The following is a 23,390-nucleotide window of genomic DNA, read 5'->3' on the forward strand; positions in this document are numbered from 1 at the left end:
TTTATACCTGTACAACACCTGCTCTCTCTCTCTCTCTCTCTCTCTCTCTCTCTCTCTCTCTCTCTCTCTCTCTCTCTCTCTAAAATTGTCGTCTCTTGCTCAGTCTTTCGCTTTCACTCTGGCTGTCCATCTCCTTTTTTTCCCCCACACACAGTCTCTGTACAGTTGGCTTAGTGGTGACCATAGAAATAGCTAAAGGGTTCCGTGTGATGTTGGTTGAAGTTTGTACAGAAACATAGTTTTTTTTTTTTTCTTCATGTAAACAGGCACACACAGATCTCTAGAGGCTAACTCCTCAGTCAAAAAAAAACACCTCTGTGAGTTAATCACTCCCTCTTCGTCTTGTTTTGTATTCCTCTCTTCGTTTCAGTTCTTCTCTCCTTTCTGCTGATGACTTTATAATCTTCACATCGTCGAGTGTTTTCGGCCCCGGTCTCAGTCCTGCTGAGAGGAATAAGGCTTTGGATTGCTCCTCAGATATCTAGAGGTTTACAGCTACTCAGTATTTATTTCTCCTTTCCTCCCTCGGCGAACACTGCCAAGGCTTCGTTACAGTTCGCCACCCGAGATAATGAAGTTTAACCAAGGTTGCTGTTGTCCAGGTTGCTGTTTGTTTAGTTTTATTTTGCTGTCTCTAGCATCAGTGTTGGTGGTCTAGTACAGAAATTCACGCTGTCTCCGACAGGTCCACATGGAACGAGCTAGCAAATCCTTTTGCGGGCTGAAAAGACAGAGAACACACTCGTTAAGACAAATGACACCCTTTCCCTGGAGACTTTTTAGTGACACAATCGGCCCGAAATACCATCTCTTGAAGGATACATGCCACAAAGGACTCTCTGTGAAGTTATTTATATACCCTAAAGGCTGGTCCTCGCAGTATAATGGTAAAACTAATTTGGGAATTGGGTAAAAACATGTCCATCAGCAAAGATAAATGTTCAAAATTTGGTGGCTACATAATGCATGCATAAAAAATACACAGAGCGCTAATTGCTTCATTAATTATCTATAAATGGATCATTAAACATTTATAAACCCTTTATCAAGGCAACCCTAGTGATCAGAGCATCGCTATAGCCACTCGTAGCAAATGATGCTATTTTTAAAAGAAGAAGATGATGCCTATTGGTTAATATAGCTTCAGCCTCTGGGAATAGTCTCATTTTTTTACAGACTGATGAACAACAAAACCACAGGGTCCATTTATTTCAAGAGACAAGGCAAACGGGAGGAGAAGTCATAAATCAAGAAAAATAAAATGAAATAGAATTTATGTTGTGAAAAGAAGTTGTGAGTTTTGGACTTGGTGAATATGGAGTGCATTTATCCTAACCCTGCGGGGTAGACGAGACAAGCAGACATGCAGGCAGCTATATTTGGAGCAAAGCGGGCTCTAGCACCTAAAGGCTAAATACCAATTATTTTTCACATGGACCTGATGTGCAAGGAGAAGATTGCTTAGTTCTGTTTGCGAAAGTGGAAAACAATACAGACAACAAAAAAAAGCAGGTTATGGTGCTCATCGTTTACCTGAGAGACAGGCCACAGTCAGCATGCAGTATCATGGAGGATGGTGGTTAACATGGTGGTGACTTGACTGGAAATGACTTCTCTACTGAACGTGTATATCGAATCCATTCTCTACTCTTAGAGCTAATAGAATATTCATGTAATGTGGGAGCAAGCAATTGAAAGCGGCAAATATCCTGCCATCCTCTTCTAAATAATACCATCCAGCTTCTTTAGAGATGCAAGCTGGAAACTCCATTTTTATTCCAAAAGGATATCAATATGTTTCACTTGCCAAATTAAACCTTCATCCTTTCTCACACAAAACTTGTGTGCGTGACTCTCCCAACTGAAGAATCTTGACCTCATGGTTGTCAGCGCACCTCACCCACCCTTCTTTGTGTCACGTATTGATCCACAAGCAAGTATAGATACTCCAGACATCCTTTTTAGAACAAAATGGACTTCAGTCCTTCTGAAAGAGAAGAAGCGTGGGTTGTATGCTTCACCTTTCGAGCTATTCAGTAGGGAAGTCATCGTGCCCGAGCGAAACTCAGTTGAGCAAATAGAAAAAGATGTCCTTTACAGCATGAGATGATCTATCTCTTATTTCCTCTCTGTGCATGTTTTCAACTGAACAGCATTTGCTTGCATGTGTGTGAAGATGGTGAGAAGAGGAATATGATGTGTGCTTGTGTTGGTGACCTTTACTTATATGAGCATCAGATAAAAAGACTGATTGGAGAGGATCTCGAGGGGGGGAATTTAGAGAAAAGGAAAAAGAAAGAAAAAGGGGCCACAGCAAACTAATATGAGTCCAATTCAAATTTTGTTTATTTTATAATAAGACACATGATTACAGACAGTATTTAGGATTAGGGTGGGGTTAGATCTATTTTTTTTAAAGCGGGTTTTGGAGAAGGGGAGTTAGCAATAATAGATTACATTTTACATTTGACAAAAGAAATGATAATTTACAAAAAAAAAAAAAAATACAACAAAACATAAAGCCATATTTTTAAACTCCTTAAAAATAGAAGAAACAAACGTTGATAAACAACATAAAAAGTCCCGATCAGAATCAAGAGGCAGATTCAGCGTCCCCTCCTTTTAGTATCTGTACTGGACCAGACCAAAGTCATAGGGTCCCAGGGAACTTTCATACTGATACTCACAGAGAAAGGTGGGTTTGTACGGTAGGGTCCCCCTATCATACTCTTTCCTCTCTAGCGTGCTGGAGCTGTACTGCTGCTGTTGCGGATGGAGGTGATGGTGAAGGCTGTGGTGTGACTGTGACCTTTGACCGTCCTTGCCAAAGGTGGAGAATGACCTATCGCTGGACGAGGCGGTGGACGAGGTCATGGTGAGTTGGTCGGAGAGGTTGACGGAGGAGGGTACCTCAGTGTCGGGCAGCGTGGCGTCCATGCCGGGGACGTGCAGGTTGCTGCGGTAGTCCGGCCCCTGGCGCCCATCTGACGGCACGAAGGACGGCATCCAGCAGCGGTCGGAGTGTCCCAGGGCCTTGCACTCCTCCGTGCAGTTGGAGAACAGGTCCGCACCTGCAGAGAGAATACAGATGGAAGGATGGAAAGTTGAAGCAGGATGAGGAGGGTGGAAATGTGGATGAAAAATTACAAAGATGTAAGGGATGATAAGTAAAAGGGAAAAAAAATAAATAAAAGGAGTCGAGGGAGCATGAGAGGAGAAGCAGCAAGGATATTTGGAGTGGAAAGGCGAGATGGGAGGAAGAGATGGGAGAAAGAGACCAGAAGAGAGAATACAAGTTAGCAATCATTTGCCAATGTCGCGAGCAGAAAAAGTGCAGCAAAAGCTATTCATCAAAGAGACAAGGCCAACATTGATGAAGCGAATTGTTTGCTTTCCTCCTCACCTCATTCATTCTGAATGAAATGTGCAATCAAAGTGATGTGGTGTTGCAAAAACATTTCGCCCCCCTCTCCCCATCAACATCCTCAGACTCACAATTGATTCCCAAACACCAAGAGACAAAATGTGAATCCATATTCCATCATCTTTACACAAAAACAACAATTATCTTAAGAAATGCACCACAAAAAGCAACAAAATATTCACTAGCTGATTAATCACAATCTAATGTCAATCATCCCTATACAAACCGACAAACTGTGTAATTGACACAGAGCTACTGCCAAAAGCAAAACATCAACATAAAAAAGATTAAATTAACATCTGAAATGACATAATAGAATAACACACACACACTCACACACGCACACAACTATCATGAAAGAGGTACCAGTTATGTTAATTACACTCTCTTAGAGAGAATAAAGAGAGGAGGATGGGGGGGGGTGGGGAGGGGGAGTATGAGCGAGATTATAAAAGGGAAGAGAGAGGAACAAGAGATGTGAACAGAGTCATCATAATAATGAGACCCTGCAGCCATTCTTCTCCTGTGCAGATTGGATTCGTAGTTTTCCCGGTTTCCACTGAAGCCGGGACAATGTGGGAAAGCACTGGAAAGACGTGATCAAAGCTGGAGACGGGCAGATTAAGGTGAGAGAGAGATGCGTTACATGGAAGAGAGGCGGAAGGAGAGAGAGAGAGAGAGAGAGACAAAGAAAGCGGACAATCTGTAATCTGTAATTCCCTTGAGGCTGAGAGGGCTTCAGATCAAAGGGTGTACTTACACAAATCTATTCTACTGATCTATTCGACTGATAATGCCACTGTTCCTCTATTACTAAAAGAATGCACGCACACACACAAACAATGTAATGTAAGCACCTACATATCAATAGCTATTAGGCTACAGAGAAACATAAGCCTACGTGGAGTATGTATATACACAGAAACAAGGGAAGAATATCACATTTAATTATCAGAATAGATCGATGCAACCATGCCAATGAAGAAATATGATCATTTAAAATGATCTGCCATAATATAAGAGGGTAAATATGCCATTTTATTCACTGCTATTGCAGTTTTACTCTTCTGATTTGTAAGGGAAGAAACAAGTATCCCCTCATTATTATGGATTATCTTTACCTTCAGTGACAGTGAGAACAGAGAAAGTGTCACTGATGCACATTACCAAACTTTGCATTTCAGTTTGGTTTGTTCTGTCAGATTGGATGCTACTGCTCTACTAGTCTGTGCATCATGTGTGCACAATGTTCAAACAATATAATGCCAATTTAACAAGTCTGCACATTTTTTTTTTTAATAAATAAAAACCTGTGTGTGGGAAACACTACATTATTGAGGCAACATCATATTGGTGTCCTATAGGCTAGACTCCTACCGGCAGCCCTCAGGGGATTGATCTTTTCATTATAATATTTTATGACAATTATGATAATTTTATACTATCTTATTTTTTTTAAATCACAATATCTGTCAGTTGGCGTCTCTATATACACACTAGTTCTTATTATGTCTTATTCTGGTTATAATCATGTTTGGGATTTAATATAGCTGATTATAAATTTCCCTTCATTATACAACACAGTGCACATTTTAGGCCTGCATTAAAATTTGTGAAGATGATGCAATGTAGATGTTTTATAGCTGCGTTAAAGGAGAGTTTCACAATTAAGTCTGTCTTAAAACACTGGACCTTGACATGTTTTTATAGCTGTATTCATTCCTCCTGTTCATACTGGTCATTAGAAGATCCCTTCATATTGCACTCTGAAGGTAAGTGATGTGAGACAAAATCTACAGTCCTCCTGTGCAAAAATGTATTTCAAATGTTTTTGTTATGTTTTTTATGCTAATATGAAGCTTCATCTGTCCAAATTAGTCAATATTTTTCAAAATTACAGTCTTTTTGCTACAGTTCTTCCACTGCAGTTGAACAGGAAAACACTGTCCATCAAGACACAAAGAGGGAATTTTTTTACTAAACAGGCTTTAACTGCAGAAGAGATCCACTTTATTTGACTAATTCAGTCTCAAATTATCTTCAGAAAAAAAAAACATTTTAAATAAATTCTTTCTCAAAATGAGGACTGTGGATTTTGTCTCCCATCACTTAAAATGTAAACACACTTGGGATCCTTTAATGGTCAGAATGAACCGGAGGAATGATCACAGTGGACAAAACCTGTTTCGATGTTCATATATGCACCTGACTATTATTTTACCAAAGACTTGAAATATTGTTAGCCTATTTTTAGAAAAAAAAAAACACAATGATAACCTACTCTATAGTATTTTCTATAATATCCATAGAGCGAGGATGTCATTGTGTCATCTGTCATGGCAGAAAGAACAGGATTCAGAACACTTCAACATTATCGTGAAGTTTTCAGCAGCAGCTCTTTAGAAGTGTGGGTCAGCTGTAAAATGTCTGAAATAGACGGCGGCAACCGCTCCGCTCGCATCATCTACTCCTACTAGCTGTCATACAATTGAATGAAACTACTCTTTTTATATATATGTTTTGTGGCCCAGTGGGTCACTTACTCACAATGTTTGTGTGGAATATAAGTATGCTGGTTACATGTTTCACACAGTGGTGTGATATATATATATATATATATACATATAAATAAGCCAGGATTGCAAAATAAGTGGCAGCCAGCAGTTTCCATTAATGATTGAGTGTCACCCCCCCAGTGTCCACACACAGAGTGAGCCACAAGTCTCTTCTCAGTGAGCAGCGTGTTTTTTAAGAAAGTAATGCACACACTGGACATCAGTAACAGAGATTCTTGGGTGCCTGAAATTAATTACAAAAGCCCTTTTCCCTCTCTGTTATATCCATCAAGTGGTGGCGCCCTAGACAACCACTTCACTCACTTATACCTAAAAACAGCCCTGTCAACTAGTCTCCTTATGTCATCTAGGCATTGAAGACAGAAGGGAAAGAAAATAGTCAGAACAACCACATGGGAGTGCTTTTTATTATTATTACAGATCGGATTATTCTTAACCCGTCTTATCAAAGATCAAAAAACTTCACAGATGTCTTAATTTTATTAGAGCAGCTACAATATGTGCAATCAAACATATCAGACTGACTTAATTTACATAGTATTACAACTTATTCTAACTGCAAAGGTCATTCAGTGCACGTGTAAATAGCATCTATTATTAACTGCCTGAGAACTGCGATCGTGGCTGATTCTATCCTTTTTTGTTTATTTGTGCATTGTGTGGATGTAATCACGTCACAAATTCAGGCCTCGCAGGAAGCGAGACAGGCCACAAGACTGCAGTGACCAGAAAGCCCGAGGAGACACAAGGTCTTACAGACAAGAGACAGCAGGGGCCAAACAGACGGGAGAGTCACAGATTTCACAGACAGAGACAGCAGGCAGGAGAAGCAGCAAGACTGCAGGAGCCATAAGGAAGGAGAGGGAAGACCCAGGCAATCGCAGATGGAAAGAGCAATGGCCAAAAAAGACAGGGGGAGACCTGGGCCTCGCAGATGGAGACTGTATGGATGGAGGGGTTAGACAGAGGTGGGCAGTGAAGGGGGGGGCTTTTCTAACACAATGAAAATGAAAAATTTCCAGTTCAACATTGGTTTTTATTTATTTTAACTCTATTATATTTAATATTACATATAGAAATATTTTGAACATCCAGCCAGCCACTTTCAATACCCTGTTATCTAACTGTTCAGGGTCATGTGGGGCTGGAATCCCGGCACGCTTTATGTGAGAGGCTGAATAAAAGAAAAGAAAATGTAGAAAATGTAAGAAAAAATGTCAATGTAAAATTATGCTTAAACTTTAATAGAGTTCATTATATCAACTGGGGATTAACAGCATGATTTCATTTTCCCTTGGGATATAGGGAGTTCACTACAAGCCTACAACATGCTGTTTCACTATGCTCAGTTATTTACTTTGAGTAAAGCACAGGATTTGAGGAGAAAAAATAGCTGCACATAAGAGCTGACAGCTACTTTCTTTTGTGTTTTATTCAACAGATTATGTTTGATTCAGCAAGTTTTAAAGACATCAATGTCTGTTTACCAGACAGTGCGTTTGCTGCCAAGAGGTTCATTTGTTTTTTATCACCACCTTGCACTTGTGGGTTGTGGTTCAGTGGCAGCTCTGTACTCAAGAAGAGAAACCGTGATTCGGTGGAGAACAAAACGAGTGATCTCTAAATTTACAACGTGAACAGTGCTGGAGTGCTACTCCGGGAGAACTGTGTAAATAAATGCAAATTTCAATTTTGAGTGGCGTTTACTTGCATTTATCCTCCGATTCACCCTTGAAATGAATGTATGTTTATGCTGTCTTCTAAGGTTGGGGGCATATTAATCATGGTATTTCTGTTAATTCCCATTTTACATTTAGCCTTTAGCCTTTTAATGGACTTTTTCACAAATTAATTTCCTCTTCTGACACACGAGGGTGTTGGCCTCAGGCCCTCCAATCATCTCTGTGCTGCTGTGCAGATAAAGTGGTTTGTAGTCACAATGCATATGCTTCTAAATGTGCAAACAAAATCAGCAGAAAGGGTAAAAGCAAAGGTGCAAAACGAACACACGTGCAACTATTCAGAAAGGACATGGACACACACACACACACACTCCTACACACGCATGCGAATACACAGTTAATGTCAAAGGATTAAGAGAAAGCTCAGTTTGTTCCATATTTTTTATATCTCAGTATATTACCGAGGAGGCACAAGGGCGTATTGTACTTGATGTGTAAATATAGTCTGCAGCAGTCACTGTTTACTATGTATCAGGCTTGCAGAAACTCTTGTCATAAGGTTCCAAAGTATTCCGTGATTTTTGCCTGCCGGCTCACTGTTAAAAACAGTGACATCAACATGTATGTTTGCAAACACGCGGGCTTAAAAATACACTCTTACGCCGAGATATGGAAATGTACACAAGTAAACAGACAGACAGACCACACGCACATGACACCCAGTGGCTGTTGATCCCCGCAAAGCACCTTTTCTTCCTCGGGCAGGAAGCAAAACAACAACCATCCAGTGACTGGCAATGACAGGCCCTGCCAGCAGCCCTATCTCTCATCATGACCTCATCAGGCAGGAGGAACACACACACATCCAGGCTTGCACGCACACATACACTCACACACACACACGCACACACGGAAGTAAACGATGCTACACAATGCAAACACAATCTACTTGCTAATAAGCAATCAGTACTTCTGTTCTTTTTTTTCCATTACATCTCTGCATGTTTCTGAAATCCCACGTCGGTATGATTTGACTAATTGCGCTGCCTGACATACATCCAGCAACTGGGAGTGAGGAAATGAAGGAAAACAAATCCTGAGAAAACACAAGCCCCATGTTCGAATTCACTTTGTGGGTATATCTGCTGCACTCAGATTTGCAGTCCCTCCCTGCACTCATTCCTCTGTCTGTTTCTCTTTCTTCTCTATTAGTCCCTTTGTGTCTCTTTCCCTCTTTCTGTGTCTCTGTCTCTTGTTATTTCTTCTCACATTTAATCCTCTTTGCCCGTTTCTCCCTCTTTCTTTATTTCTTTTTTACCTCTCTCAAAAGAAAAAAAAACACTCCTTCTCCCCCAGGTAGAGGGTGTCTTCTATCCGTACCTGTGTTTTTCATCTTGTCCTCCACTGTTCCAGAGAGAATACAGACACAAAACGTCAATATTTGGACAGCAGCTCGGGTCGGCAGGGGAGCAGCATAGCTTCCTTACAAGACTTGGCCAGTGAGGCTGTGATGAGTAAAGCAGAGACCTCCCAGGGCCAAAACAGAGCAAGATGGCTCCTACCATATCCAGTAATGACAGACAGAGAAATTGTTCTGAGTCTCTGAGAGGCAGCTAACCATTTTCGATGTTTGCTACACGGCAACTGGGGCTGGGAAGAAGAGCCAAGATGGCCGCTTGCCCTAACAGTGTCTGTTTGATTAATCTCCTCCCTTATATATTGTTGGAGAGGTCCTGGATGACCACTGATTATCTGTCTCTGGTTTGTATATTTTTCATCACTTGGTCTACTCTTCAAAAGCAGCGAGCTACATTATATATAGTCTTGACCAGACAAAGTCATGGACATGAGACTGTATACACTGAGACCTCCTGATTTACCTATGTGCACCAAAGGTGGACAATAAAGTGATTTTAATTGTTATGATTGTGATTTTGATTCCAGTTCATTACAACTTAGGCTTTACTTTCAAATTTCTGGCTATCATTTCGCTTAGTTATGAGAACATTCCTTATTACTCTGGAGAGTGGGGGTACATAACATATGCCGATCAAGTAGTGGGTTATGATAAACTGTTGACTTTGCCCGCTGATGACTTCCTTTGGTAAAGAAATCATGGTAAGTTCTAGGTATTTACAGCACACATACTAATACCAAATTTACCATGGCCCAACACCGGTCCACAGCCCAGTGGTTAGGATCCAGTGATCTAAACCACTTTATTTTAGGTAAAACTGGAAACTTAGTTCACCTGAAATGTCGTTAATACATGGAAAAAGAGTGCAATGATGTGCTTTTGTTTCCTCTTCCATGCAAGTTCGGCTAACATGGGGTTTTGGTTCAAAGCAGTAAGATTTCTTTAGTGTTTTTACTTGTGTTTCTTGTCTGATTGTACTACTTTTCAGCCATGTCACTGCATTCCCAGATCCCATCAATGAACTTGATAAGTACAGAGTTGTTAGTATCGTTAAGAATGATGGCCAAGACTATTAGACCCAAGTTGTAATAAGTCAAAATGATCCTTTCACCAAGTTGCCTTGTTGAGATTCATGACCATGTACTTCCAGGCCACAAATGTGAACAAAAGTAATTTAGCAGTTATGCTGTGCATACATTAGAGAAGAATGTAACTGAAGCTACTGATTACAGATCAGAATACCCAACACCTGTGCTTACTTTGAGCAACGTATCTTGACATCATACTTTAACATTTGAAGTTTGGCATGGCAGCCTGGCTGAAGCAGATGTTCAGTCTCTGGGCAGAAAGGATCACATGTGTGTCACTCACATGGCCAAAGCATGTTTATGACTCCCAGGACATTGTTTATTCCTCATGTTCCACTTCAGTAACCATAGATAAAAATAAAAAGAATATAGATAGAATATAGATATCCAAGGCCACTTTCTGAACACATCTTTTTCACTTTTTGATCTTATGTTTTCAGCATATTCAAGGCATATTTATTTGTACTGGCCTGTGGTACTTTTCCATCCATTTCAGGGTAGGAACACTTAATCTGCTCTTCAGTTCATTCAGAAAGCACATCTTATTATTTGAGTTGGACCAAGGCAGCTAAATTTGCATGCACAAGGCCTTTTTTCGTCTTCTTTACCTTCAAGTGAGCAAGGTCTCCTTGTTGTTTTCTATATGCTTTTGAACTTGTACACCTGAGAGGTTCTTTTGGTCTCAGGGATCACATACATCTTCATATATCACATTATTGTGACATATATCTATGTGTGCAACAAATGGTCATTCTACTGTACAGCAATCACCAGTTTTGTTGCGTCGAAGGCCTGAGAAAGGGCTGTTTCAAAACCCTGTTTGCTAAATTCCTTTGACAGCTCACTGACATGGGAAACTGCAACACGGTGCCCACCACTAATTCATAATCAGCCATCTAATAAACCATTGCCACAGTGATTTAATTGTCCCATTTGTCATGACTGTTGTTCTCACCAAAACAAACGTCATGATAATAATCATTTCCAGTCTCCCGCCCGTCACACAGACTTCCACAGCTGATCGAACGTTTCTAAGGTGCCAGTTTTTTTTTTTCACTGATGAATATTTCATCCTGTCTCTTCTTTTATCTGTCACCTTTTTTTGGTTTGATTTCTCACTCTACACCGCAGTCTCCTATTAGGAAGATGGAGGAAATAATGAGAAAAAACAGTGTCTAATTTGAATCAAACAACCTAAAGGGTGTGGGGTAAAAAAAAGTGTGGTAGTGCCTCACTCCAGTCATGCTTCTTTCAAAAAAGCCATTTACCCACTTTTTAAAGGTATCCGGTGATATTTCAGCCTCACAGGCAGTGTCCCTTTGATTTAAAACCACGTCAGGAGACTTATTTTCTAAAGTGTCAGACAGGCGGCCGAGCGGGAAGCTACGGCAGGTGTAGTTGATGATATGCCAACTGGAAATGGTTTTCCCTTGATTTGAAATATTCCTAGGTGCACCAAAAAGGGAGAGTGTGCCGCGTGGTCCCGTGAGGAAACCTTGCCTCTAACCCTCCTTTGATAATTGCTATGCAAAGGTTCTAGAAATGAATTACTGATCAGCCGAGTGTTGCAGAGAGCTAACGTGTGGGGGAGACAGAATGAAGGATGAGACCCTGCCACAAACTCTGGAAGAGAATACGTGTGTGTCAGACAAACACAACCGCATACACAATGCAAGCATATAAGGACGCATGCTAAATATATGTGTGTGTATGTACGGATTTGTTTGTGCACACAAATGCTGCAGAAATACATACAAATGCACATGGTCTATACATAGTCTTGGCTGAAGCTTATTCAGTTTGGCTCTCTACCGAAAAACATGCACTCAGCACAAAACTCTTACAGGCAAAGTGCACACAATAGTGTACACAAACATAGTGTAGCATACAACCCACATGAGACAACCAGCAGTATTCTGATTCCCATATTTACCCGGTAAAAAAAGTCATACAGAGACACAAGTCAGCAATGGGTTTGCCTATATAGAGACAATATACACCTGGCAGAGGGCCAAGCATCAGCAACCACTCTCGCCTCTTAAACTGGATCTCATTTAAGCTTCCCAGCTCACCGTCTCCAAGGAGAACTCCTTTTCAATACAGACATCATCACCTAGCCTTGTTTTCTCCTACACAAAACACACAGCATACACAAGCGGATTACATACAGGTATCATGTAGACGCCTACATATTAAATCAGACAATGGTGTACCTTTACACACACACACATATACACACACACTCCGTCTGGTTTTGTTTACAGAAGTCTGTGAAACTCAAGTGTCCCTCTTTCCAAAATACCAGTCATGTGATATTACCTCCCATGGAGTGTTAAAGCTGTTCCCTTCTAAATCCAACATGAGGAACAAATGTTGGTTCCTAATATGAAATACAGAGTACAGCACCAACTGCGTACACTCCCAGGCCAGTGCCAAATGAACACGCTCTGAGCCAAATAAAGCTGAGGACACTTGTTATTGGTTCTTAAATGCAGGCCTGTAACCCTGCTAGAAAAACCATCACTTTGAAAAACCAAGATATGAAGGAATTCAATGCAATATTCCACATTAGTGTTAAAACCCTCTGGCCAGTCCTGGAACATCATATCAGGTCTAAAATGCGTATCACATAATTATAGCCGTAGCACGTTCCATGTCATCCTTTCTCTTTGCTGTGTGTTTCTGTCTCTGGTCTGTTTTGTAGAATAACAGGAATGTTTTAAAAAAAAAAAGAATAGTCCAGCTCTGCATGACTGTGCTGCTCCTGACATTCATACATCACATTCTGATGGAGGGCTTTCAACTCTGAATGTATTTTTCATCATCCATGTTAATATTTATTCCACAAAGCAAATCCTTCTTGATAAAGAAAGAAAGGAGCCTTTGGATGCATTCCACCTCTGCATTTCAGTCTCGTACAGTTTGACCCTCCAAACCTGTTTCATCAGCAAGGGCAGGGAGTGACGCTACCACTACTGCATATTGGCTCTCTATTTTGGTTTGGTTCATTAATAATGTCAAACAGCGTAGAGTCTGATGAGGACCATTCACTATTCTACAACACCTATCTAATCTGCTCTATTTGTATTCCCAGCACTGATATGATATTTGGCAGGCTCCGGTCTAGACAGGGATCTTACGCGAGCCATGTGGAACAATCCCTCAGAAGGAAAGGGCAATTCAATATGAAATGAGTTTTCGTATTGCTCCACTTTTTGTCTGACTCCACTTTGATCAATAAACAGGTACTAACCTAATAGAAATTTAGAGAGAACAAGGGGAGTCTTATGATAAGACTTAAAGCCTTGTCTAAAAAAATCCACTGCACTGTTAAGTGTAGAGGAGAAATCAGTCAGTAAATAAACCTGAAACTGAAGGGAAATGTTCCTTTGCTTTAACTTATGCCAAAGCTACAAAGATTTGGATAAACAAAAAGAAAGAACAAAAAAGCTGCTTATGTGTTTGATCAGCTAAATCTATAACCAACAAAAGCAGTACAATTCACCAAATGTGAGGCAGTTCATACAGCTGATTGAAATGCATCTCATTATATCAATTTAGCTTCCATGCGTCTTCCTTTCACTTGAGTGAACCTATTGATTTGTGCCACTAAAGCACTATAGGCCTCACACTGCCTCGCCGCAAGTCGCTGTCCTTTTACCACCATTCCGTGAAACAGCAGCGGAGTTAGAAAGAAAGAAGGGGGGAAAGCTAGAGAGAGACAGAGAGAGAGACAAAGAAAGAAAAGAGATTTCCCCAAATATTTCTCCCTTTCACCCGGGTGTGAAATACAATCAACACCTCTGGGGCTGTTCATGCCAGCCAGGAACCCGGAGCCCGGGCCTTTGCACACTCTCAAATTAAGGAAATTAAAAGTCACCAGTCCGCACCAACAATTCAGCATTATCCCATTCACAATCGCAAACACACACACACTGTTGAGACGAAGAAGGGAAGTGGGGTATTTGAGCAGTGAAATGACAGTGTAATTACACAATGTGAGGGAAACTCACCGGCCGAATGACCCCGGTTGGTAGCATCGTGGTCACTGTCGCCCTGTTCGCTGTCGCCATGACCACTGTCTTTGGAGCTGACGATGTCTGCTTCTTGGAATGCCGAACTGAAAAAGGCAGGGAGGCGAAAGTAGGAGCGCAGACAGTCGTGTCAGAGAAGGAGGAGAAGGCGGTATGGTGGTATGATAATAATGAAGGGGGCAGACGCAGAGGTCGAGATACAGTATCGGGACGGGGAAGATGAAGAGAAAGGAGGGGGATTAAATGAGGGGGGCAGAGAGGGAACAGGAGACAGAGAGAAAGAGACAGAAAAGGGGAATCAGAAATCAACACCACATTAATACAGTCATGGGGGCGTCAAGAGTCTAAATTGGATGTTACACATGGCATGTAATGAAATCCAGCATTAGAGCTTTAATAGGCGCTGCACTGTCAGTTACGGGACTGATGCCAAATTGAAGAGCAACATTATGGATACTTTGTGAACCGTGTAGCCTCTCAAAGCAACAATTAACGATGCGGAATGTACATGATTCATACTGATGGGTGTAATATTCAATTTTATAGATATGTGAATAGCCTGTGGATCCATGATGCCTATTGGATGCTACAAATCCTCTGATGGTGGATGGTATTTGGTTCAATAGACACTGTACATTGGTAATTATATGATGTGTGTGTGTGTGTGTGTGTGTGTGTGTGTGAGAGAGAGAGAGAGAGGGGGGGAGAGAGAGAGAGAGAGAGAGAGAGAGAGAGAGAGAGAGGGGGAATGATGTGTGCTTTTCCCTACCTGTTGACACGTCTGGGTCTGTCCACCAGATAGCTGAGTTCTGCTCGTTGATGTTTTGTCTAGAAACCCACAGAAACACACATTTGATCACCTTTAATACCAAATAGACACATTATTAAATATAAAAGAAGGAGGATCATTGCTACATGAGAGAAACATAACTGACCACGAATGTATACATTAGTTATCAACATGCAACAGTGTTAGAAGAGTAGTTATACTGTGGCAGCGTGAGGCTGGGGTACCGACGTTGCGCGCATCCACTTGGTGAGTGAGTGGGCGAGAGGAGACGAGAGCAGGGGAGAGTGGGTTAGGGAGGCGATTGAATGCGTAAATGATTGAGCCGCCCGATGCTGAAACTGAACAACCTTTGTTCACGGTGCTGCCGTGCTGGGTCGTGCGCGGAATACTTAACGCACAGCAAAGGCAAGGCTGTGACTGGCTGTCTGGCTCCACTCCAGCCTCACCGCAATCAACAAAAAGCTTCAACTCCTCAGTTCCCCGAGCAGAACGCACAGGTTAAACACAAAACAGCTCCGTCAAGTCACTCGTCTCCTCCCTTCCTCTGATGATATTTGCCACCCCAAACTTCTTCTGACCTTCTGATGTATCATCTAAATTTTCTGCGGTAAAGGAGCAATTAGGGAAAGCTACTGATGTCACCAAACCATCAGAAATGCGTTCTTGGTGAAATTTTTTTACACAAAGTTTCTGATCATTCATGTTTCCACTTCATTGTAATTATCAAAAATCTACATTATTTGGACTCACTGTCGTGATAAATGCCACACCTTGACAGACAGTTAACCCAAATATTCAAAATCAGCTGATTTTGATTTTTACCCCTAAACAAAAATTGTCTATCCATGTGTGCGCGCTCGTGTGATTAAGTTAATATATGGGTCAAATTGAACCATTATCACCAAATACAGCATAAAAAAGAAAAGTGTTTTACAATCTGGTAGTCTGGCTAAAAAATTATAAGCACTTGATGCCCAAAGAGACGAGCTCTGTCACACTCAGAAGATAACAGTCTATTGCGTGCGATATAAAGGTTGATCTGACAGCAGTCTATTGCGAATAAAACTAAAAGGCCACATGAGATTTAACAATTGACATGTCCAATCACCAGTACGCATGACAATGATTAAAGGCCACAGAGCAGAACAGCCAAGTCAATACCGTTTCCATCTTCTGCGAGACTTTCGTTACGCATGACATGAATGGATAACACACTTTGACATGAAACACAGGCACAGATGTTGATTTCTGGAGGATCTTTTGAATCAGGTTAACCCTTTAAATCGTGGTTTTGTGAACTTTTAAGACATGTAACGGTGAGTTAAGTGGAGCCCTGGGTAATAAAAGGTGATTCAGGCTTCTCTTACCTCATTAGAGAGAATACTGCCATTGGATATGATGTCCGGTTGTTGGTCACTGTAACCCGTGACTATGGCGCCACAGGGGTTGGTGTGATCCGTGTCAGTGCTGCGGGAGGGGCTGCACGGTTTGAGGAACATCAGATCCGTTTTGGCGGACTCCGGTGTCAGACACACCTGGTAGCAGTAGGAGTTCTGGTTCTGGTGGTGGTGGGAGCCGAAGCCCCCTCCCACGCCGCCCACACCAGACTCCTCCACGGGCACCTGCCCCACGGGCCCGACCCCTGACGTCACGTTGGTGCTCTGAACTAACATGATGTCGGATTTACTCAGCTTCTTCTGTTTCCGGCCGCGAGCCTGTCTGCTGCAACAGGAGCCGCAGCACAGGCAGCAGTCACCGGCCAGCAGGCACGTGTACAGGTTGAGCTTCTTGTCCTTTTGGCAGCGCACGGCCAGTACGATCATGGCCAGGAGGAAGATGAAGGAAACAGAGCCCAGGGCTATGATGAGAATGAGGGTGAGGTCAAGGGAGGTCTCCTTTGCCTTGGAGGCCGAGCCACGATCCCCGCTGCGGCCCTCGACCACGCTGTCCACTAATATTACACTCACACTCGCCGAGGACGAGAGAGGGGGCTGCCCGTGGTCCCTCACTTCGATCAGCAGGTCATAGTAGCCCTGAGGGTCCCGCTTAGGAGAGATCCTGCGGGCTGTCCTCAGCTCCCCTGTCCTCCAGTCCATGCGGAACATCCCCATCTCGTTGCCCCGCAGGATGCTGTAGGACAGCCGTGCGTTCTCTCCGTCATCCGCATCCATGGCCACAATGCGCGTCACCAGGTAGCCGGGCTCCGCAGAGCGCGGCAGGTGCTCTCTGGCTGTGCCGTTTTTACCGATGGGGGCAATAACAGTGGGAGCGTTGTCATTTTGGTCAACTATAATCACATTTACAGTGGCATTAGAGAAGAGCTCAGCAGCACCCGAGTCCTTAGCCTGGACCATGAAGCTAAACTCCTTCAGCTGCTCATAATCAAAAGAGCGCAGCGCGTAAAGGTAACCGGTGTCCTGGTTTATGGACACATACGTGTCCACAGACATGCCCTGTATGTCACACTCCAATATGGAGTAAGTAATAAGAGCGTTTTGTCCTATATCAGGGTCCAAAGCGCTCACGGAGTGAATGAAAGCACCGGGCACATTATTCTCGGTCACATACACATCATAAACAGCTTGCGTAAAACAGGGCGCATTGTCATTCTCATCGGAGACGTGCACTTTAATGGACTTGCTGGTGGCGAGAGAAGGCTGACCCTTGTCTTTGGCCACCACGGTGATGGTGTATGAATCTGTGTTCTCTCTGTCCAGCGGCCCGTCTGTCACGATGGTGTAGTAGTTTTTAAACGACGATTTCAGCTTGAAAGGAACGCCTCCCAGTATTTCGCAGCTCATTTGCCCATTCTCACCAGAGTCCCGGTCTGAGACGCTAAAAAGTGCGATCACGGTGCCCGGGGCGTCCTGCTCGCTCACAGATTCAGTCACAGTGCTGAAACCGATCTCTGGTGTGTTGTCGTTCACGTCCACGAGTTTCACCAGCACTTTGCAGTGCGCGGGGACTGCGTTAGCGCCCATGTCTTTAGCCTGGACGTAAATCTGGTGCGTGTTGCTCTCTTCAAAGTCCACCTCGCCCGCCACCTCTATCCTACCTGTTCTGGCATCAATATTGAATAGGTCCTTTATCCGCGGGGTGTTGTGACTGCTGAAAGAATAAACTATTTCCCCGTTTTGTCCCTCGTCAACATCCGTGGCGTTGAGCTGAATGACCAAAGTGCCTACGGGCGAGTTTTCCCGCAGGTTAACAGTGTACACAGACTGGTCAAAGGTAGGCGCGTTATCATTGGAGTCCAGAACTTTAACGACCAGGAGAGCCGTCCCGGTTCGCTGCGGGATGCCCCCATCCACAGCCGTCAGCACATAGCGGTGCACCGCCTGCTGCTCCCTGTCCAGCGGCTTCTCCAGCACCAGCTCTGCGAACTTGTTTCCGTCACTTTGTGTCTGCACGTCAAGGTAAAAATAGTTATTATTCGTTATGGCATATGTGCTGAGCGCGTTTGTGCCCACGTCAGGGTCGAAGGCATTCTCCACCGGGAAACGGGTCCCGGGGATGGCGCTCTCCGATATCTCCACGGAAATGTCTGTCTCGGGAAAGCTGGGTGCGTTGTCGTTGATATCCATCACCTCAATCTCCACGCGAAAGAGCTCAAGCGGGTTCTCCAGAAACACCTCCAGGTGCAATAGGCACGGGATGGTCTGCTTACAGATTTCTTCCCGGTCAATTTTCTCCTTCACCAGGAGCGCACCGTTCTCTAAGTTCACCTCCAGATAAGGTGTCCGTGAACTAGGCACAGTCTGGAAGCGGCGAGCGGAAAGTTTGGTAATGTCCAGCCCCAAATCCTCTGCAATATTCCCAACCACAGAGCCAGGTTCCTGCTCCTCTGGCACGGAGTAGTGTAGCTGGGAGACAGCTCCATCCAGGATGGAGAGCAGGAATACTAACCAAATCATCTCCTCTCCCTCTCTCAAAGTGCACTTCAAGACGAAAAAAAAAGTGTTATTCCTTTTTCTTACAAGAAATGAGCATTTCTCATTTCCTCTGTCCGTAAAAAGGCAGTGAAATTAACAGCAACAAGGCTGTCCGATTCTGAAATTCCTCTCCTCTGCCTCGGGTCAGTGGAACATTGTGTCGTTTCAGCTGTGAGAAGCACAGCCATTTGATCCGAGCTTCTCTGTTTTAATCAATTCTGCACCGGTCTGTGAGTTTTGGCGTCAGCGCAAACATTGCAGGCTGGAGCCAGGACGCATAGCCAACACTCCCTGTGCACAGAACAGACTGCCCCTTCTTCACATGGAGTCACACAACAAAATAGGAAATTCCACACGAGCAGAAAAAAGAAAGCAAAAACTCCTATTTACGCAAAGCCGAAATCTAAAAACAAATGCAACTTCTAAATGAAGACTGGCGAATAACAGGACTTTCTCTCTATCTCTCTGTGTGAGGATGTAATCACTGCGCCTAAGCGCTCAAAGCGGATGATGCTCTCAGCTCGGCTTCTGTAAGGCGAGTGTGAGCAGCGGGGTTGGTTTTGCGCACAGCTCCTTTCCCCACCAGCCAATGGTATTCTCAAACACCGGGTGTAATGGCACCTGATTGGGGCTCTGCAACGCCAGCCAGAGCACACATCGGGCCCTCATAACAAAACCAGTTAAGTGCCGCTGCGCTGTTCTCCTTTCCTCTCCTCTTCTTTTTTCCCCTCTCCCCTCCAGACCCAGCCTCAGTTGTAACAGGGAAATTAAATGTTTTACACATCCAGTGAATTAAGAAAGTCGAATAATAGTGGGTGACAGTTGGAAACTGCGATGCTGTGTGCAGATAATATTGCAGCTGCTGAGGGAATGCTGGTCTTTGAGAACTGTTATATTATTTTTTTTTTATAAAAGCAGGTATTTATTATGATTATTATTGTGTGCTTTGTTTCACCTTTTTTTCCAATGTGACACATCGCTCTTAAGCTGCAAAATAAAAGCCCATCACCCTCACAAGGTTGTCATTGATGCAATTATGTCAACAGATAGCTATTAAAGCAATGTTCTGAAACCAACGCATGAGTCAGAATGTAGCAAGGATGCCCACAGCCAAAGACCACCATGTAAAGAGCCTGCGCAAGTAAAGATAGCTAGTGACGCAATACCCCACAGTGCCGTGGCTATCCTCTCTCTCTCTCTCTTTCTCTCTCTCTCTCTCTTTCTTTCTCTCTCTCTCTCCCTCTCTCTCCCTGAGATGTACACAAATCGAGGCACAATGAAAAAAAAAAAACATTTTAAATAAAGTTATATCTCCAGCGCTATTTGGCAGTGAGCATCAGTATGATATAAGGTTCCATCAGAGTAGAATCACACATGACTTACTTTAATTCAGTGTAATGAAGCATCATACTTTTGTCCTACCGTGTTGCTAATAGCCTGGAGCCTATTAGTTCCCATATCTTCCCATTCTTATCATTAACCCCCTCACATGCTGGCCTTAACTGTAATGCAGTTGCATCATTCGATAATTTAATTCATAAAGCATAAATTAAATATGCAAATTGAATAGTTGTGAGGGAGACACAAATTGTGGGGGTCTAACTACTTGCACACCATTTGGAGGATGATGACAAAAAGATGAAAAAGAGCGTAATTGAAGTTAATTAGCATAAGTCTCTAATTCCAAATGTAATAGATGGAGCGCAACAATATCGGCCGTAATGCAAAGCGACGTGCCCATTGTGGGGTGGATTAAACAGCGAGTGATACGCGATTCTGCATCTCGCCATACAAGTCAGAAGAAACAAAGAGGAGACGTTAGATGAATTTCCACCCATGTCTGAGCCGGAGCTGTGTGACTGAATCGAGCTGACACTGGAGTCGGATCTCAGAGCAGAGCGCACAGCAGCTCTCTCTCTCTCTCTCTCTCTCTCTCTCTCTCTCTCTCTCCTGTCAGGGTGTTACAGAGACCAACGTCGCCCCCTCGTGTCTGCCCGCTTTCTTTGTAATATTTCTGGAGATGAAGGGGGGACGACTGGAATTTGGACACTGGTTTCTACTCGACAATACAGTGGTGTACTCTGTTCCCTCTATATTCTCTGTGACCAGGCCTCAGTCATGCAGGACTGTAGAAATACCAAGGTCATGAATCAGATCCCCCCTTTGCCACCTCACCTACCCAAGAAATGTTTAACTAAACACAAAAAACTCTTCTGTTGAACTGCTCAGTTATTTAAGTTACATCTTTATGTAATGGACTAAATGTTACTTCAAAGAATTCTCCACAGTGCCAAGTGTATAGTTTCAGGAGAGAAATTCTAATTCCCTTTGTTTTATTTGAATTTAACTTGATTGTTTTGCTTAAAAACATTCGTATAAGATGTCACCCCTGAAGAATATCAGAATCAGCCTTAAAAGCCCACCATGTGTAATTTCCCTGTGTCTCTAGAATGTAATCATCTTCTGATGAATGTTAATGTTACCAAATTCTCAGAAACAATACAGATGATATGAACTTGGTGTTCTCAATGGCATCTATGGCCCTACTTATGAAAGTGTTTGTGTGCACATTTGACACGTAACATTTTATCTTTGATGTGTTAAACTCTAAGTATGGACGCACCCCAGTAGCCTACTGGCCAAGACGCATGCCACATAACCGTAACATCCCCGGCTCAATTCCAGCAGCGGACCCTTATTGCATGTCACCCCCCATCTCCCTCTCCCCTACTTTTCCTGTCAACTCTCTCCACTGTTGCTATAATAAATGCACAAAAATGCCTTAAAAATATATAAATATATTAAAGAAATAAAAACCCACTAAGTGTGAAGCAAATGTCAACTTCAAAAGATCACTTTGAACTTTGAGTGTGAACCAGTTTACCTCTTGTTGTAATTGTTTTAGGGAAATCTTTTTAAAACTTTACACAAGAACAAATGACCTGGACATGTTTGTAGTCTACATGTACAAACTCTTTGCACTAATTGGCCTTTTTCACAGCAGACATTTTGACTTGACACATTAGGAAAAGCACAGGTGTAACTAATGACATTAGTGATGGCTCCATGACAGTGTGACAATACCTGAACCCTGAAAACCAAAGCAGCTAAATGGAATTCAGCATTGTAAGGCAAAATATCTTCCACAAAAAGGGTCTATGAGAGTAATGAAGGTGTAATATTTCCCAGGCAGAAGTTTATCAAAGCTAACAGGAGAGTGAGGGACCAACAGTCTGTACATGCCCACACTTTCAGGTGTTAGGTCTTAGTTATGTAAGACTCAAACAGATCATCACTAAAACACTAATATGTGCATATCAACAACTGCAGTCTTATCTTATCATATCATACCATGCTTAAATCACCCTTAAAGGGCTCTTAAATTAGATCATTAATAATAATAATAATAATAATAACTTTAATTTATATTGCACCTTTCAAGGGACCCAAGGATGCTTTACACACAAATAATTGTGGGGTATGACATGATTAACTAGAGACCATAGGCCTTGGTGAACAAGGAAGTTTTCAGGAGTTTTTTAAAAGTGTCCAAAGATGCAATATTGCGGATCTCTGCCAGGAGAGAGTTCTAAAGGGTGGGGGCTGCCACACTGAAGGCCCTGTCCCGAAAAGACCACAGGCTGGTGTGATGGGTGGAGAGCAGACCTGTGAAGGAGGTCTGTTCTGGGGGGCAAGGACATGGAGGGATTTGTAGGTGAGGAGGATGATTTTGTAGGAGATGCAGGACTTGACTGGGAACCAGTGAAGGTGGATGAGGTTGGGGGTGATGTGCTGCCAGGGCTTGGTGCAGGTGAGAACCCTGGCAGCTGAGTTCTGCACATACTGAAGCCTGTCCAGGGCTATGCTAGGTACCCCAGACAGGACTCCATTGCAATAATCCAGACTACTTACCATGCTGAATTTACACTATGAAAATATTTTATAAAGACTTTAGTTAACTGCATTTGGCTTCACCCTCTACATCCCTGGTTGTTTCCTCATGAGCAAGAACAACATCGGTGGTCTCTCCCCTTTCACTGTTGGCACATTTATAATTTAGTGGCTCCAAAATGACAAATGGGACATAATTTTTGACAAATGATATCATAACCGGCCATGATGTGAGGGGCTAACAGACTAAGGCCGGTCTGTAGGTAAAAGCTCAGTAGGCCATTAAAATTTCATAATATGAACAAAAAGGCAATTAAGATATCATTAAGGGGGTTAGCACCCAAAGGATATACCACAAGACTATTACAGTGCCCTTTGATAGGCCTATACCCAACTGCTGTTCAAAACTGCACTTCAGAGACCGCAATAGAACTGAGTTGTGGCCCAGTGACAAGCTAGTAAAGGGGAGGTATCGTCCCTTTCAATATGTCAACAGGAGTCTGTGTTGTTTGGATTTAAGCACACAATCACTGCTCAGGAATATTACTCCACGATG

General features: G+C 42.9%; 1 protein-coding gene across 3 annotated transcripts; it reads right to left on the minus strand.

Annotated features, from left to right (window-relative positions):
* Nucleotides 1-29: 29 nt before the first annotated feature.
* Nucleotides 30-19,784, minus strand: pcdh10a (protocadherin 10a). Of its 3 annotated transcripts, XM_042425284.1 has the most exons (5): nucleotides 16,379-19,784; nucleotides 14,991-15,049; nucleotides 14,201-14,307; nucleotides 2,688-3,071; nucleotides 30-721 (listed from the first exon to the last, which is right to left on the minus strand). In XM_042425284.1, the coding sequence occupies exons 1-5, from the start codon at nucleotides 18,923-18,925 to the stop codon at nucleotides 702-704; spliced, it is 3,117 nt and encodes a 1,038-aa protein (XP_042281218.1). In that variant the 5' UTR covers nucleotides 18,926-19,784; the 3' UTR covers nucleotides 30-701. The 3 variants fall into 3 exon arrangements, with proteins under 3 accessions (XP_042281218.1, XP_042281210.1, XP_042281226.1); XM_042425276.1 differs by lacking the exon at nucleotides 30-721 and having other exon boundaries at nucleotides 2,374-3,071; XM_042425292.1 differs by lacking the exons at nucleotides 30-721; nucleotides 2,688-3,071 and adding an exon at nucleotides 12,278-12,316.
* Nucleotides 19,785-23,390: the final 3,606 nt, after the last annotated feature.

The sequence above is a fragment of the Thunnus maccoyii genome, chromosome 2 (genome assembly GCF_910596095.1).
Source record: "Thunnus maccoyii chromosome 2, fThuMac1.1, whole genome shotgun sequence".
In the NCBI taxonomy this organism is placed as follows: Eukaryota; Metazoa; Chordata; class Actinopteri; order Scombriformes; family Scombridae; genus Thunnus; species Thunnus maccoyii.

What these genes read in the sequence shown, in the direction of transcription:
- pcdh10a (XM_042425276.1), bottom strand. Translation starts at nt 18,925, where the DNA reads ATGATTTGGTTAGTATTCCTGCTCTCCATCCTGGATGGAGCTGTCTCC. An exon ending in GCAGTATTCTCTCTAATGAG is followed by an intron (nt 15,050 to 16,378) that starts GTAAGAGAAGCC and finishes GTGGGTTTCTAG; the next exon opens with ACAAAACATCAACGAGCAGA. An exon ending in CAACCGGGGTCATTCGGCCG is followed by an intron (nt 3,072 to 14,200) that starts GTGAGTTTCCCT and finishes TTCTCTCTGCAG; the next exon opens with GTGCGGACCTGTTCTCCAAC.